The 18,374-nt window shown below is 41.5% G+C and overlaps 1 protein-coding gene across 4 annotated transcripts in view; it reads right to left on the bottom strand.

Moving 5' to 3' along the window:
- Nucleotides 1-252: 252 nt before the first annotated feature.
- The window catches only part of GLIS3 (GLIS family zinc finger 3), a 499,909-nt gene continuing 481,787 nt past the window's right edge, over nt 253-18,374 (bottom strand). For all 4 annotated transcript variants that reach the window (XM_061425406.1, XM_061425407.1, XM_061425405.1 and 1 more), the window contains 2 exons: nt 5,472-5,654; nt 253-4,580 (listed from right to left, as the gene is read on the bottom strand). In XM_061425406.1, coding sequence (XP_061281390.1) covers nt 4,444-4,580; nt 5,472-5,654 — 320 coding nt within the window. In that variant the 3' untranslated portion in view covers nt 253-4,443. The remainder of the gene's footprint in view (nt 4,581-5,471; nt 5,655-18,374) is intronic.

Raw genomic sequence — 18,374 nt, 5'->3', positions numbered from 1 at the left:
AATGACAACTTCCCCTTTCTCCTTCAGGAAATCAGAGGACTCACAGATTAGGAAGCTGATACTTGTGTCTTTCTTGGCAGGGTTTTAGGAAACTGGGAAGAAAGGGCCCACTCCAATGGCCATCACCTGGAGGACCACGCACTAGAGGCATTTCTCAGTCATGATGTAGCACTACATTGAAAAGACGCAAATAAACCCGAAACACCAGCACACATTTACCCAGTTTTTGAAGCAGATTAATAGAATAACCAATAAAACATGTATAAAAGCTTTAATTAAATCTGATGAAATAAAACTTCATGTTTTATTTATGGACACTCCCAACATGTAAAGGATTCAGAGACACATTCATTTTTACTGCCATTTCGTCCTCATATCTATAATTAAATCCAGGCTGCAGCTCTGGCCCAAAGCGATGCGGCATTTTAAAGCTGGCCTTGGACACTCCCTCCCCCATCCCCATCTGCTTTTAATTATAATTACCGACCCAATACGAGGGAAGCGGATGGTAAAAACTAAACAAAATAAAACAAACAAACAAACAAAAAATGGTTGCTGCCATTGTGTTTTAAAACAACATGCCGAAGGAGGATTTCAGGCAGGTGGGCGCATCCTCTGTTTCCAGTTTTATTATGTACCAAGTGCACAATCCCTTCATTTTACTTTTGACATAAAAAAAGGACTTCATGAAACGAGACAAAATAACTTATGATTATATGAAACATAACTGTGACAAATCACAAAACTATACATATTAATAGAAAAAAGTGTACCTAATTCTTTAAAAGATTTATGACAATAAGCACCAGATGTGCCCCTAGAGTAAAATCAGCCCCATATCCAGTATGATATATGCAGTTCATTTCTCTACGTGAGTGTATATAACTATGTACAAGAGTCTGTGTGATTTATGGAAAACAGATTTCCACTTTTTCCCCCAAAGTGCTTTATGTCAGCAACATTACACAGGATGCTCTGCTGTCTGTACAAAATAAATCTCCTCCTTTTTACACTTGCCATCTCTCCAATGAGTGTTTTTTTTTTTTTTTGCTTTACTCATTGCAAAGAAAAAAAACTGTAACCGCAGAAATTCCACACCACCAACAAAAAGTGCTGTTAAAAATGCTGCTTTAAAATGAAGTGGTCAAAACAGTCAAATAAAATACCAAATAATTAAATTGGACATTTATAATCACTATTCCCAAAATTCATGGCAACTGGGAAGCAAGATTCTTGAAGATGGGGTTGGACACTTACCTCTGTTCTAGCATGCTAATATGCTTGACAGCTGCTAATTTAAAAACAAGAGTAACACCAAAGCTCTGGCTCATCAGTGGAAACTTTGCTGTGATTGACTGATGACCTTTTGTCCATTTTAGAATCACCTAAATAATTGGGGGGTGACACGGGTAATGCGAGACATCTTACAGGAATAGAATATTTAATATTTAACACTAATATCAGAGGCTAAATTACAACTTACATTTTGATGCAGTCCCTTTAGGGAATTAAGACAATGCAGCAAGTAAAATATCTCTAGGCATGCTGATTTTTTTTTTTTTTAATGTAATAGGATAATTGGCTTTGGGCTGTGTGTATTTTCACGAACATCAGCTTCTTTTTTTTTTTTTTAAAGGGGAATGACAATCTCTGTTCAGATGTTTATGAAAATGGTTATATATCAAGAGTAAAAAGACCAGAAAATGGAAGGGAATGATCTTTTGAAGTTTCCACTTTTACTGTTACAAACATAATGATGAAAACATATATAAATCTATGTAATGTGAAAGCAAGCAAGGAACGAATTTTAAGGTCAGGTGAGATCCTGGAATCTAAGGCCAGCACGTGTCACCCAGAAGGAAACTGGAAGTGGCATGTCCTGGGGTCCTGAGCTCAAACCTGTAGCCAAGGGGAAACACGAGATGGGGGAGGGAGGAGGAGGGGCGCTTGGCCTTGCAAGTTGTCCTGGGCCTGCTTCTGCTAATTCCTGCCAGGGAAGGAGGCCCTGCAGGTGCGGCTGCCGCCTGGCACCCCCGGGCTCCCTTGGGCCTCAGTGAGGCCAGCGGGGAGACTACAGATGCTCAGGAGCATCTCCTCCAGCCAGAGTATCTGGGTTCTTCTGGCTTTGTCCTCCTTCCCTGTTTCCACGGCAGATTGCAGCCGGAAGCCACAAGTAGGCTGACAACACCAGCTGCAGTAACCTTACCTTTCCATCTTTTTCCTCATCACATGGATGAAATGTGTTTTGAGTTCCCTGTAGAGGCTCTGGGATTTAGAATGAATAGATTGTCTATGATACCAGAGCTTCCCCTTCTCTGCAGTGTGAGGCAAAGGACATGGTCCCTGTTTAGGCCAGGTGACACAATCCACTAAGTCTGCCAGAAGGGTGGGACTCTGTGTGTGTTTGAAAGCTCACTTGGAAAGAAAAGTCTGACGTGCGTCCTTTCGTAAAGCAGAGCAGATTTTTGTAAAGTGAATAACTTGTCTCTTTCTCAGACACAGATGTCTGCATGATGGCTCTTCTCAGATCAGAGCCCACTAGCCAGAGAAATGAGATTGCCTGAGAGCACTGTAGAAATGGACCCTGCACTTGGTTCTTTATTAGCCTGATTATACTGCATGTGAGAATGAAGTCCTGAATCAGGCAGAACACTACCGACTGTGCAGCAGACTGGAAGGACACGTCTGTCAGGATACAAACTGTCACCAGATCCTAAGTCTGACATCAAGCTGTTTAATTGTGTTGTTGGAGATTGTAATTAGCCCAGTTTGACAAATAGCATTGTTTCATTTTTCTTCAGAGAACATTTTTGAAGAGAGAGAAAAGAAATCATGAGATGTGATAGTACTGGGGTGTCAGAATTTACCAGGTTTTGGGGGATTTGGCAATTTTTATAGCCTATGTCATTGGACTTGGGACCTTTTTAATTGCTTGCTAAAGGTGTCACAGAAGACAGAGGAGCCTTCAGGGCTATAGTCCATGGGGCCACAAGGAGTCGGGCACGACTTAGCGACAAAACAACAGCAACAAAAAGGTGTCACAGAAAATGACTTCCTACTCAGGTTTGAGATCAAATGGCCAAGAGCTCTGTGAAAATTCTAGGCTCTCAAAACAGAGTTTCAGACAAAGCAGTTGCTTCTTTTTGGCCACCTTTCCAGAACTATCTCCTCTACCTGCCCTAGGCCAGACCCTGCTCAGAGCTGGTGGGCAGGCAATGGCAGGTGGTGGGTATGTCTGAACTATAGTCAAAATAAAAAGATGAGAGCAATGAAGAGGGAGGAGAAGGGCAAGGGAGCAACAGAGAGACTGGTGAGGGGAGACCCTAACAGAGGCAGCAGAGGCTGTGCAAAGGAGCTGGACATGGGGCTCTTCCAGTTTGGTTTTCTGAGAGAACCCAGGAGCACACCTCCACGTGTCCCTGCTCTCACAGCTTCTAGCAGGCTCTGGGCAGAGCACCAGAGCAGAGGCCATGGGTGAACCAGTCAAGAGAAATTTTCCTTTGAATAAAGTCCTCAAGGTGGAGTCACTGAACAGTCAACACACGAGGGTCTCTGTGGTAGCACTGGGAAGGGGGTGGCCAACGCCATGTCCCTCAGGCAGCCTTTGCAGAACATTCCTGGTGCACACAGGAGCTACTAGGCGGGGCCAAGCCAAGCCACAGCAGAGGCCAGACGTATGTAGCTGGGGTGATTAAAATAATTATTTCCATCCAAAGAACAGACCTCTAAATATTTTTTTCCTTTAAAAGTACATGTAAATAACAAGCCTTTAAAATCAAAGGACTAGGGTAGGTTGCAGGAATACAAAACAAGTTGTCAAGCTTTTCAGGGGGCTGTGCTTGACAGAACCTTCTCATTTTGCTTTTGGAAAAACACTGAAAAGCAATTGGTTATCATGGGAGTACCCAGGAGGAGAGAAGCAGCCAGCTCCCTGGGTGCCAGGCTGGTGCTGGGAAACCGAGGCTCCTCCAAGAGCCGAGCCCATGCTGGGCTTGGATGTGGATTTCCCTTGTTGCACCTGGCTCTTGGGTGAGGCGATTCACTGTGCTGGCAATCTGGGTTGTCCATCCTTATTTGGAGTTTTCAGCAAGGGTGATCTCCAAATTACATTTTCACATGCACATCGTCTCACTGGTGTCCCTTGAAGGTTGACAGTTGGGAAGTAACAGATATCTAGCAGTGAGACTCCGAATTCCCTTTGAAAAGACAGTCCTGCTGGTCACTGGCAAATCCAGAGGGAAAAAGGAGCAGCTGCAAACACACCTACAAAGCCCAGCTCTGACCATCCAGCCCTGCTCTCCAAAGACACATCTGTGATGTGGCATATTGAGTTGATTTGCTTGACATTCTTTTTCTTAGGGTCTGCGAAACTATAAGAACAAAAAGTGACAAGGAACAAAAAGATTCTGGACGCCAGCAGCAGTGGAGGCTGGGGGTGGATTTTTAGCCTTCAGTATAGACAGAGGAGAGCTGGCTAGGACAGCGGTCCACAGCACTGATCTGTAAGAATGTGGCATCTTCAGGTCCACTGCGAAGAGTCTCCCCAAAGAGGCTTGAGGAACCCGAAGGCAAATCATACACTGGAAAAGAAAGGGTGCACAAATCAACGGATGCTTCATTATACTTGCCAGGCATGCAGGGAGCAAATGTAGACTGCGGAGGCAACAGTGCTGGGCAAGGCCTTCAGTGGGTCCCATCCTCAGGCTCCATAGGTGGACAGGTGGCTGAATGTGCGGGCAGATGGCTAAAACAGGACTTGCACAAAAGATGGGCTGAGTAGCAATGAAAGTAAAATTTTGTAGGTAAGAGTGAGGATGGCCTCAAAAAGGAGATGATATAAAAGTTGAGTCATTTAAGAATGCATGGGATTATCATAGATGGGGAGGTAAAGAAAGAACATTCTAGGAGGAGGAAACAGGGAGCAAAGACAGAGAGTGGGGTACGTGGGGCCAAGTGTGTTGGCAAAGCTCAGGTGCAGAGCAGGTAGGGAGACAGATAAGGAAGATACATGAGGTAGGAGGGTAGGTCCAGGGAGTTTGATTAGGCTCAGCTCCTGGGGACTACGAATGCCTTGCTGCAGACAGTCAACTTTATTCTCTAGGGCAACTAGAAACTACTCAATGTATCTGAAAAGGAAAGCACCTTATTTTTTCTTTTATTTTTGGAAGGCAATGGTTACAGGTAGCACAGAGAGCAGAATGGGAAAGTTAAGGAGTTGACTCAAGGAAACTTGTTGGTAGGCTGTTGCTTAAGTCTGGGAGAAACATGATGGCACCTGAGTGAGAGTAGTGGAAGTGGGGCTGGAGGAGGCTGGAGGGGAGGATGAATAGGAAAGACATTTCTCAGGTGGACTAAATAGGATTTGATGCAGTTGTGTGATAGGTCAAGTCTAGTCCAGGCTGGTTATGAGAAACCCACCTGATCTCACCTGCTAGTCTGTCCGAGTGTCTAAGTCACAGATACCAACATACCTGTAATGCCCGAGTGAGTTGAGAAGGCTCTGTGGAAAACATCAAAGCCAGATTGGCCCATGGATGTGGGGACCACACAGTCCTCGAAGGAAGGCATCACACTGCAGGAACTGCTAGGTGGCATGGTTCTTTGAGAGTCAGGGTAATTCGGGGGGCAGAATGTCTGTAGTTGCCCATAAAATCCTGAAATTCAAGACAGAAGTAGGGATAGATTTATGAACAGGCCATATCCACTGTAGAAAACAAAATAATATTCTTTATAACTAATAAGTAGTATACTTTTTATAGAACCAAGAGAAAATTCCCTGTAAGGTTTGGGAGGAAGATTAAATTCATGTTAGCAGTGTGTGTGTGTGTGTGTGTGTGTGTGTGTGTGTGTGTATGTGTATGTGTGCGCACACACGTGCTCAGTTGCTTCAGTCCTATCTGACTCTTTGTAACCCCATGGACTGTAGCCCACTAGGATCCTCTGTCCATGGGAATTTTCCTGGCAAGAATACTGGAGTGGGTTGGCATGCCCTCCTCCAGGGGATCTTCCTGACCCAGGGATCAAACCCACGTCTCCTGTGTCTCCTGCACTGGCAGGTCGGTTTTTACCGCTCAGCCACCAGAGAAGATCCATGTTAGCAGTAAAGACTAGGAAAAAACAAGAAAATTCCATGTCAAGGCAGGAGAAAAAAGAAAGAAAAACTACTGGCTTTTCTCTTTTTGACGCCCTAAGGCCTCTGCATGGACTCAGCAGACAGATGGGCAAAGGACCTAAACAGACCAGTCAAATACTCACATAATTTATCAACTAATCTGATCAGATGGTACAGACTCTGCCTGCAATGCAGGAGACCCAGGTTCGATCCCTGGCTTGGGAAGATCCCCTGGAGAAGGGAATGGTTACCCACTCCAGTATTCTTGCCTGGAGAACTCTATGGACAGAAGAGCCTGGTAGGTTACAGTCCATGGAGTCACAAAGAGTCAGACGTGGCTGAGCGACTAACACAGACACATGGTCAAACTGACAATTCTTTAGTCAGTAAAGAAATAAAAATCAAGACAGTGATATAATACCATATTCTACCTATCACATTAGCCAAGATTTCTGAGACTCATTCTTGGTGCCGGACTGAGACTGGTGACCAAGGCACCTGTGTGTAGTGTGCAGACCCTGCAAAGGAGTACAGGCTTCGGAAAATCACTTGACAACTTGGCTCTGGAACCTGAAAGTGTCCTCTTGGACAGGGGAATTTCACTTTCAAGGATGTATCCTAAAAGCATATTTTGAAAAACAGAAGTTTTGCACAGACACAGTTATCACAGTGCTCGTTGTCGTAACAGAAAATGGAGGAGTCAAACTAGCCAATCATGAGAGAGTGGTGGAGAAAAGACTGGTATATTTACCTAATGGGAACATTAAATAGCCATGGAAACAATATTTACAAGGAGTTTTTTTTTTTTTTCGTACTGTTCATGAGAAATTTCAGATATACAAGTGGATTTAGAAAAGGCAGAGGAACCAGAGATCAAATTGCCAACATCCGTTGGATCATAGAAGAAGCAGGGAATTCCCCAAAAAATCTACTTCTCCTTCATTGACTATGTTAAAGAATTTGACTGTGTGGATCACAAAAAAAGTGTGGAAAATTCTTAAAGAAATGGGAATATTAGACCACCTTACCTGTCTCCTGAGAAACCTGTATGTAGATCAAGAAGCAACAGTTAGAATCAGACAAGGAACAATGGACTGGTTCAAAATTAGGAAAGTACTACCTCAAGGTTGTATATTGTCTCCCTGCTTATCTAACTTATATGCAGAGTAATGCCAGGATGCAAAATGCCAGGATGGATGAAGCACAAGTTGGAATCTAGATTACCAGGAGAAATACCAATAACCTCAGACATGCAGGTGATAATACTACCCTAATGGCAGAAAGCAAAGAGGAACTAAAGAGCTCCTGGATGAAAGTGAAAGGGGAGAATGAAAAAGCTGGCTTAAAACACATTCAGAAAACTAAGATCTGGTCCCATCACTTCATGGCAAATAGGTGGAGGAAAAGTAGAAACAGTGACAGATTTTATTTTTCTTGGGCTCCAAATTCACTGCAAATGGTGAAATTAAAAGATGCTTGCTCCTTGGAAGAAAAGTTATGACAAAGCTGGACAGCATATTAAAAAGCAGAGACATTACTCGGCCAACAAAGGTCCATATAATCAAAGCTATGTTTTTTTCCAGTAGTCATGTATGGATGTGAGAGTTGGACTATGAAGAAAGCTGAGTGCTGAAGAATTGATGCTTTTGAACTGTGGTGTTGGAGAAGACTCTTGAGAGTCCCTTGGACTGCAAGGAAATCAAACCAGTCAATCCTACAGGAAATCAACCCTGAATATTCATTGGAAGGACTGATAATGAAACTGAAGCTCCAATACTCTGGCCACCTGATGTGAAGGGCAGACTCATTGGAAAAGACTCTGATGCTGGGCAAGATTGGTGGCAGGAGGAGAAGGGGGCGACAGAGATGTTTGGATGGCATCGTCAACTCAATGGACATGAGTTTGAGCAAACTCTGGGAGACAGTGAAGGACAGGGGAGGCTGGCCTGCTGTAGTCCATGGGGTCACAAAGAGTTGGATATGGCTGAGGGACTGAACAACAACATCAATTCATACAGGCAGGTTGCAAGGCAACATTTGTCTAGTTGTCTTTGGGGGACTTTCTTTGGCTTTATATTTTTCTGAATTTTAATAGTGGTGATGAATAAGTACTCTGAAGCTAGTCAGATTTCCTGGGTTCAAATCCTAGTTGACTCCTTAACAACTGTGTAGTCTTGGTAAATTACTGAGCCTCTCAGTGTTTCAGCTTTCTAAACTGTAAAATGGGATTAAAACTAGTACTTATATCTCATTGAGTTATTATAATGAAGATTAAATTAATATTTGCCTGTTATACAATATAATCTGAGAACTAATTACACAATTAATATTAATATATTTAACAATTTATATACATTTGATAAATAAGAAAAAAGTAAAATTATGTCACAATAGTGTAGCTCTCAACATTTTTATTAAGAGAAATAAAAATTTCCAAAAGGCAACAAGTAATCCTTCAACAATAACCAAATGTAAGAACAGATAAGACAGTGGGCAAGTCTCTCACTTCCAGTTCTCAGGTGGAATCCTCTGGAACATTTTTGGCGCTTGGGACCTGTGCTACATACCTCTTTCCCGTGTTGGTTCCTAGATCCTGCACTAATCGATAACACATTCTGATTTCTTCACTCACCCCAGTGCAAGCTCAAAAGAGCAACAAGCTTGAGTGGGCTGAAAGACCTGGGATGTACTGTTTCATAGTTTGGGAGGTTCTTTGAACTGATCCTCACTGTGGGTACCCCATGGCCAGGCACATATAATCACGGCTTCCCCATTATGAGGAAAACATTACCATGAACCATCACAGTCGGTTTATTAGAATGTAATGTCTCCTCACTGAACAAAATAGGCAATATTTGCTATTTATATCCCTATGCTAGCTCTGTTCAAATCTGTAACCCATAAACACCTTGATAGCATTCCTCAGTGTAATATTAACCTTCTAGGAAGAGAAGACATTTTTCACTAAACTCCCACAACTCCCCAAATAGGGACATCAATCATTCAGGTATGTCAGGGACAGTGATAGAGACTTTCACTGCCCTTTTGTGAAAACCAATTCATTCTTTCTTCCCTGTCTTCTCCCTGCTTCAAAGAGAGCATGACTTCAATCTATGTTGCAATGTGCTAGAGTACGAAAATTTGTGATACAGTGAAATACACCCAGTAAAGTTAAATATTAATAGTAAACCCAACATTGGGCTTCCAGGACTGGAGTCGCAGAGAGTTGGACATGACTGAGTAACTAACACTTTCACTTTCACTTTTTCAAATCCAACATTCTGGGCTCCACCTCCCTGTTTCCCCAGTCAGTCTGGATCTGAGTGAGAGGGCAGAGTGAACTACAATTCCTGTCTGTGGGTGTCTTGGCTGACACGAGAAACAGTCAAAACCAGAATGGCCCCACAAGCATGTTTTATCACTCTCACAGCCAACTCACAGAAAGAAAATCCTCTTTATGAAATCCCTCCCTTCAAGAAGCCAGTTACTAAAGTTGCCAAACACACTGGTGTGGTTGAGTGCGGTCACTCAAATCAAAGAGCTTTAACATAGCCTCTTCCCACTGCTATTTCCATAAAACTAACAAAATTTTTAAAAATTCCATTAGGATCTTGCCACACACACAAACTCAGAGAAAGCCTAACTCATTTTCTGGTGAATGGCTCCTGTATTTCAGCTGCTGAATTTCATGTAGTAAGTTTGGAAGGAATACCACCTCGAGGACCCAAAGCAAAATGAGGCAAGATGTTAGTACATTTCGTGGGAATAAAACATGAATGATGGCAAGGTCAACCAGTCAGTCAGCGAACGATGTTATTAAGTACTGGTCAAGGTGCTTTTAGAGAGACCAAAGAAAAAAAGGTAATACTGTGTCCTTGAGGATGGATAATGCAGCTCCAACAAGAACACATACACTTAGAATAGCATAAGAAGGCACACGTATGTTTACGTTGGCCACAATGTTAGTCCTCACGTTTAGTTAGGAAATCACCCCTCCTCCATTTTAGAAGTTATTTTAACCCAAGGATGGAGGGGGAGGGGGGAATTTGCAGATAAACTGACTACTGAAGTTGTAGCTCCTGAGGATCAAGGTCATTCCTCCTCTTGTTAATTCTGGGAAGTCTTTTTTTTTTTTTCCCCCTTCTAGAAACAAGCTTGTTTTCTAATTATAAAAATATTCTGAATTAACTGTATCAACTAGAAAACGTAGAGGCGTATATGTAAAGAAAATAAAAATTATCTTTATTTCCAAGATTCTGACATAATCAGATACATACATACAAAACTGGAATGTTATATATATTGTTTTGCATCCTGTTTTCTCCCTTAATATTATCTATGAGCTCACATAGTATTAAAATTCATCCTTAAAAACCCCTCCTCTGTCACGTGGGGTCATGACAGCTCTATGATGACAGATTAGATTGGGAGATCATGGTCACCCTTGCTGCCTAATGATGATAAAGCAGTCCGTGAAGCTGGGTGTGGATTCTCTTCCCAGCATGGAAGGGAAGTGGAGGAAGTCAGTGAAAAAAAGGAATCACATGACTAAATATGATAATGAAAGGGTATTCCCTAGGGTAACACTAAGAGAACATTGTGTGTTGATGGAAATGACCTATATATCTCACTGTCCAATACAGTAGCTGCATAACATGCCTTGTAGCTACTGTACTGGACAGCACAACTCCAGGGCAATCTGCACTCTCAGGTTTAACAGACTTTGTTTTAGGAATGTTTCTGATTAAATTCTTAGAGAAAAAAACCCATGACCCACCAAGAGCTTAAATAAAAGCCAGATAATGATTCTTAGACTCCTGGTCTTCAGGATAGAAAGTATATTAGAGCTTTATTACATTTATCTTTTCCTTACAAATTTACACTTTAGTCATTGTGGAAGGAACCAGAATATAAATACTTCAATGAATAAATAATGGTCACCCAGCTCCCAACCCTCCTGAGGGCTGATGAGCATTGTTCTAAGTTAAACTTCTAGGGCATTTCAGCTCTCCTGCAAAAATCACTTTGCTTTCTGGAAGTAAGAGAAGGAAAAGGAAACATCTCACCCACTTTCTGCAGACTACGGGCCTAGCTCACTGTGTGTGTGGGAAGCAACAGCATAGGTGGGTCTCCAATTTCACTACCAGTTGAGGATGGAATAAAGTACCGAGGCTTTCAGTACCGAGGCTCTATCTTACACTCACGGATGGAGATGAATACCACCAGCCCAAACTTTGTCAAGGTGCTATGTCCGCAGCTGTGCCTCCAGTGGGTTTGTTTATATAGCAAATAGTTTTGTAAAACAAACTCTTCTTCTCCTTTATGGTGAGGCTGAGAACCACCACCAAACTCCAGGTGCCAGGAAAAGATGGACAACATTCAGAAGACTGAATCTTCTCTGCTGTAGGTTCTGCCCGACCTTGATGCCAACTTGCAGACAGCCCACGTGTGGAGTCCATCACAGGCATCAGGAAAGGGGTCTCAGAACTAATTTCTCAACCAGAGTGTGGCCTGATCAGGCTGGGAAGAACCCTTTGTGAAGCTACTTGGAAAGAATGCTCAGAGCAGTTGCTTCCTGACACCCCTCAATATCTTCAGATGGGAAAACCCTTCAACTCCTGTGTGATCAGAGAGCATCATTTCAAGCATCCAAGCCAAACATTGTTATTTTCAGATGTTGCCCAAATCTCAAGAGTCATCTGTTCACTTGACCTTTCAGAAGAAACACTGACTAAGAGTCTGTATTTTTGCTATTGTATATTTGTAAAATGGGGCATTCACAGTATCTACTTCATAAGGCAACTGCAAAGGTTAAAGAGGATTAAGGGATGATCCATGTAAAGAGCTGAGCATGTGTCTGGCATAGAGCACTCTACAAATATTACTTTTCACTTTTCTTCCCTATTCTTTTAACACAAACATTTCAACATCTATGCTTTTGTTTACTTGACAACTACATTCTAAGCACTTACTCAAGTCTGGAGACACAGTGGTGAATAAAACATACCTCATGCCTTTTTGGAGTTTATGTTTTAGTGAGAAAGAAAGATAAACATATAAATGAGAAATCAAGTAATATAATTTAAGATTATATATGAACAATAAAAAGGATTTTCCTTAAGGAATATACAAAGATGCAACTCTTTTCTCTAGACTGCATTCAAGATAGGAAGAGGGAAAAAGCTCAAATAAGAAAGAAGTTTGGCAGGATGAGAAGGCAACCCTTAGAGTGGAAGAAAATAATTGGGATGAAGCAAATGACAAAGAGTTAAACTCCATAATATACAAGCAGATTATGTAGCTCAATACCAGAAAGACAAACAACCCAATCAAAAATGGGGAGAAGACCTAAACAGACATTTCTCCAAAGAAAACATACAGAGGCTAATAAACACATGGAAAGAAGCTCAACATAACTTGTTATTCAGTTCAGTCGCTCAGTAATGTCTGACTCTTTGTGACCCCATGGACTATAGCATGCCAGGCTTCCCTGTCCATCACCAACTCCTGGAGCTTGCTCAAACTCATTTCCATTGAGTCAGTGATGGTATCCAACCATCTCATTCTCTGTCGCCCCCTTCCCCTCCTGCCTTCAATCATTCCCAGCATCAGAGTCTTTTCCAATGAGTTAGTTCTTCGCATCAGGTGGCTGAAGTACTGGAGTTTCAGCTTCAGCATCAATCCTTCCAATGAACACCCAGGACTGATCTCCTTTTGGATGGACTGGTTTGACCTCCTTGCAGTCCAAGGGGCTCTCAAGCATCTTTTCCAGCACCACAGTTCAAAGGCGTCAATTCTTCAGCTCTCAGTCTTCTTGATGGTCCAACTCTCACATCCATACATGATTACTGGAAAAACCCTAGGTTTGACTAAATGGACCTTTGTTGGCAAAGTGAGATCTCTGCTTTTCAATACACTGTCTAGCTTTGTCAGAGCTTTACTTCCAAAGAGCAAGTGTCTTTTAATTTCATGGCTGCAGTCACCATCCACAGTGATTTTGGAACCCGAGAAAATGAAATCTGACACTGTTTCCACTTTTTCCTCATCTATTTGCCATGAAGTGATGAGACCAGATGCCATAATCTTTGCTTTTTGAATGTTGAGTGTTAAGGCAGATTTTTCACTCTCCTTTTTCACCTTCATCAAGAGGCTCTTTAGTTCCTCTTCACTTTCTGCCGTTAAAGTAGTATCATCCGCATATGTGAGGTTACTGATATTTCTCCTGGCAATCTTGTGCCAGCTTGTGAGTTATCCAGCCCATTATTTTGTATGATGTACTCTGCACAGAAGCTAAATAAGCAGGGTGACAATATACAGCCTTGAGGTATTCCTTTCTCTATTTTGAACCAGTCCATCGTTCCATATCCAGTTCTAACTGTTGCTTCCTGTCCTGCATATAAGTTTCTCCAGAGGCAGGTCAGGTGGTTTGGTATTCCCATGTCTTGAATTTTCCACAGTTTATCATGATCCACGCAGTCAAAGGCTTAGCATAGTTAATGAAGCAGAAATATATGTTTTTTAAAATAATTCCCTTGCTTTTTCTATGATCCAGCAGCTACTGGCAATTTGATCTCTAGTTCTGCCTTTTCTAAATCCAGCTTGTACATTCGGAAGTTCTTGGTTCACATACTGCTGAAGCCTAGCTTGAAGGATTTTGAGCATAATCTTGCTAGCATGCAAAATAAGTGCAACTGTACAATAATTTGAATATTCTTTGGCATTGCCCTTCTTTGGGATTGTAATGAAAGCTGACCTTTTCCAGTCATGTGGCCACTGCTGAGTTTTCCAAATTTTCTGGCATATTGAGTGCAGCACTTTAACAGCACCATCTTTTAGGATTTGAAATAGCTCAGCTGGAATTTCATCACTTTCACTAGCTTTGTTCGTAGTGAATCTTCTTAAGGTCCACTTGACGTCATGCTCCAGGATGTCTGGCTCTAGATGAGTGACCACACCATCTGGTTATCTGGGTCATTAAGATCTTTTTTGTACAGTTCTTCTACATATTCTTAAAGTCCCAGGGTCAGGGACACAGAAGATGCATGACCCACTCCCTTTGGCTACGCTAATTTCTTTTTCTCCAACATTATTATAGCTCTTTGTGCATTCCCTCCTCTTCTCTGGTGACCCTTGCACACCGTACTTTGAATACCTTCTGTAACGCATGATATAAATCAATGAGAAGAAAAGAGGAAAATTAGATAAGTCTCTGGTAAAGCTCTTAAAGGCCATAAGAATATGATCTCTGGTATCACAGCTTCTCAGCATGATTTCATGCTCTCCTACTTTACTCAGAGAAAGGCCCAGGGAATTACACACTTACTACTCACACGGTATGATTTACAAAACTTTAAAAAATTCCTTCTTAGGCAGCCTCTGATATACCTGTCTTGTAAGTAGGTAATTCAAACAAATGTTCTCATTTTATAGACAAAGAGATGGAATTTGAATCACTTGTCTTTATAACCAATACTTTTGTTTATATAATACCATGCAAATAAGAGAAAAGTAGAAAATTCATACAATCATTTTAATATTTATGAACATCCAGTTATTTGGAATTATTCATGGATCTAGTAGAGAAGGCAATGGCACCCCACTCCAGCACTCTTGCCTGGAAAATCCCATGGATGGAGGAGCCTGGTGGGCCACAGTCCATGGGGTCACTAAGAGTCGGACACAACTAAGCAACTTCACTTTCACTTTTCACCTTCATGCATTGGAGAACGAAATGGCAACCCACTCCAGTGCTCTTGCCTGGAGAATCCCAGGGACAGGGGATCCTGGTGGGCTGCCGTCTATGGGGTCGCACAGAGTCAGACACAACTGAAGCAACTTAGCAGCAGCAGCAGTCTTTGTCTTAAAACAAATGGGGAGTAGAGCTAAAAGTCATCATATACTTTTCTACTAAGTTCAGAGCTTTCTCATCTGTAGTCTCTTTGCTTTTGGCATTTTCATAGACATTTTGGTTAGTGTTACACCAACCCGCTCCCCCCACCCCAGAGAATTCTTTCAAAAGGAAGGAAAGGAACTAATATTTATTTGTTCTGAGATAGGTATTGTTTTAGGTGTTTTACATTGAAAATCTTCATTCTTACAACTTTGTAAAAAAATGAAATATAGTTGATTATAATATTCTTTCAATATCAAGTGTGCAGAAAAGTGACTCAAATATATACACACACACACACACACACACATATATATATATACACACATACACACACACACACACATACAGGTTATTTTCCATTTTCAATTATTATAAGATATTGAGTATAGTTCCTTGAGCTATACAGTAAATCTTTGTTGTTCATCTATCTTATGTTTATCTGTTTGTATCTGTTAATCCCATACTCCTAATTTATCCATCTCCCCCCACCATTCCCTTTAGTGACCATAAATATGTTTTCTATGTCTGCAAGTCTGTCTTTATTTTTTATACAGATTAATTTGTATTATTTTTTAGATTCTACAATTAAGTGATATCATATAATACATATTTCTCTGCCTGATTTACTTCACTAAGTATAATATTCTCTAGATTCATCCATGTTGCTGCAAATGGCAACACTTCAATCTTTTTTTACTTATAATAACTTTTGAATTACGTAGTACTGTCCCCAGTTTATAGACAAGGAAACATAAAAGTTCAAATAACTTATCCAAATCCTCATAGCTACCAAGTTTCAGAACCAGAACTCAAACTCTAATCCATTTGGTAACATAGTTCATATAGGTAACACGGTTTAAGCTTACAGACAAATCAGTTTAAACAAAATCTGGCCATTTTTGTTGAGGTCCCTCACTACTAGATCACAGGCAGAGTTACTTGGATCAACATTTCATAGAGTACAAACATTTTCATTAGGGAGAAAGAATTGAATTCATTAACAAAATTGATGAAATTATCTAAACATTGAAAAATTCAAAAAACCCTGAAGAGTAGAAACAGACATTTCAGAAATTTCTTTTGGCTAGTTTCCTGATTTAGTCACTATTTTATTTCTATCCATTACATGAACAACTTGGATGTGGGTTCAAAGCCTGGATAACCCATTAACCAACTATGTGTCTTTGCATAAATTATTTTCCTTCTTGAGCCTTATTTTCATTTAAAATAATATCTATTTTATAGGGTTGCAGAAAACATTATACATGAGAGCATTTATAAAAGCATCCAGTGCATTCCCCAGCATGTAGTAGGCCCTCAATAAATAGTAGCAATTATCTCACCATGAAATAAGCTTAGAAGTATTTATAGATTCTGTATAATGCACATGTAATTCTTAAACAATTTTTCTCACATAGCCCGCCAAGCTTAGGTATAAAATGATGCTGCTCTTAAAAATGAAGCCTCCGTAGTCCAGTTGCCATTTTTCACCTTGGTCCCTGCTCTTGGCCAACAGCCTCAGCCAGGTCTTCATGTAGTCAGAACTCTCTGAAGCTTCCCCCTGGGAGTGATGGAGAAACTGACTCTTCATTTTAATACAGAGTCTATAAATGGGGAAGCTACAGGAACAGCTCACAGACTGTGTTAGGAAGACAGATTTTTCTTCAGGCTGAGAACTAAACCAGCTTGCAAAAGAACTTGAGCTATTTAAGACTGACATTTAAGCAACTACTGTACTTAGGAGAAGGAAAATAATGGAAATAATAACCTTAACATTCCATTTGGGCACATTCTTATTAAAGGAACCAGGTTACAGTGGTTTGAAAGCTGATCAGTGGAGCAATCGCCTGGTCCCCTAGCCCCCTGTCAGATGGGTGGCAGCAAGAGGGCATCAAGTTAGACAAATCCACCTGGTTCCAAGAAGTGGGGCCATTTTCATCCACTAGCCCGCAGGCCACAGGGAGATGCTTCTGCACACTCCAGTGCTCTCCTCTGCTCCTGAGCCTCACAGCACCTCACCTGGTTTGCAGCAAGCTGCTAACAGAATGTATTACTGTGAGCCAACCACACTCTTGCCCTCTGAGTTGTATACTTGGGGTAGGGGAAGAGGAAGATGGTCTGCTACTGATTCTGCAAAGGTTCAAATAAGGGGATGAGAGCAGGCAGAACATGTTGCTGAAAGGAACAAAAAGGAAATGGGAGAAAGCAGAGTGAGAAGAAAGGCATGGATAAAACCTTATTGTTTTATCAAGTAAAAACTTCTTGGTTAAAAGATGTAACCTATTTTCATTTAAATATCTTCAAACCAACCAAAACCCTAATGTGTGGTGGCCTATGGCTTCCAAATTCTCAAAATGATAAGCTGCCAAAATAAACTAATTGCCATGTGTCTCAGTAATTGCCATGTGTTTATATATACAGTTACAGTAAAATGGTTCAGTGAGTCCTGATGGTGACAATGCACATATGGCAAAAAAACAGAAACTCTCTAAACCAGATTCATCTTAAGATGAATATGAAAGCCAGCTTTGCCATTTATTGGCTATGTGGCCTTGAGGAAAACAGCCTCTCTGAGTCTTTGAGTCCCTACTGATTGAAGGGAGAAAATAATACTATTGCGGCAGCAGAGTCCTCACAGTAGAGAGGGGAAGAAGCACAGGGAATAAATGGAAAGAGATTTAGTGCCCAGTTGTACTCCATCACCTGTCTAATGACTCAAAAATTCAGGATACATATGAAGCTCAGAATGAAGAATGGAGGACCAGGACATCCTGTTCTGGTGAGTGTGTGAAGTAAACACTTTGGCCACTGGTCAAGTTTGAGAAGAATGAGTTGGGAATTTCTCTATGAGAGAGGGTCACTCTGTTGCCAGTGTATATCTCCCTCCTTCTGCTGCTGCTGCTAAGGCGCTTCAGTCGTGTCCGACTCTGTGCGACCCCATAGACGGCAGCCCACCAGGCTCTGCCCTCCCTGGGATTCTCCAGGCAAGAGCACTGGAGTGGGTTGCCATTTCCTTCTCCAATGCATGAAAAGTGAAAAGTGAAAGTGAAGTCGCTCAGTCATGTCTGACTCTATGCGATCCCATAGACAGCAGCCTACCAGGCTCCTCTGTCCATGGGATTTTCCAGGCAAGAGTACTGGAATGGGTTGCCATTGCCTTCTCCGATATCCCTCCTAGGCGACCACAAGGATCAAATGAAATAATAAGTGTAGGAATATTTTGCAAACAGTAAAACACACTGAAAATTCCAGCTCGTTTTGTCTCATTATAAGCTTGGTGTTACTTATCATCCTCCATTCTCTGAGTACAAAGGTAAATTTGCCCTCAATTGAGTCAAGCTATGTTGCATAAAGTTCACAAGCAACCCT

The sequence above is a fragment of the Bos javanicus genome, chromosome 8 (assembly GCF_032452875.1).
Source record: "Bos javanicus breed banteng chromosome 8, ARS-OSU_banteng_1.0, whole genome shotgun sequence".
Taxonomy (NCBI): domain Eukaryota; kingdom Metazoa; phylum Chordata; class Mammalia; order Artiodactyla; family Bovidae; genus Bos; species Bos javanicus.
This window is presented reverse-complemented; position numbering and strand designations above follow the sequence as displayed.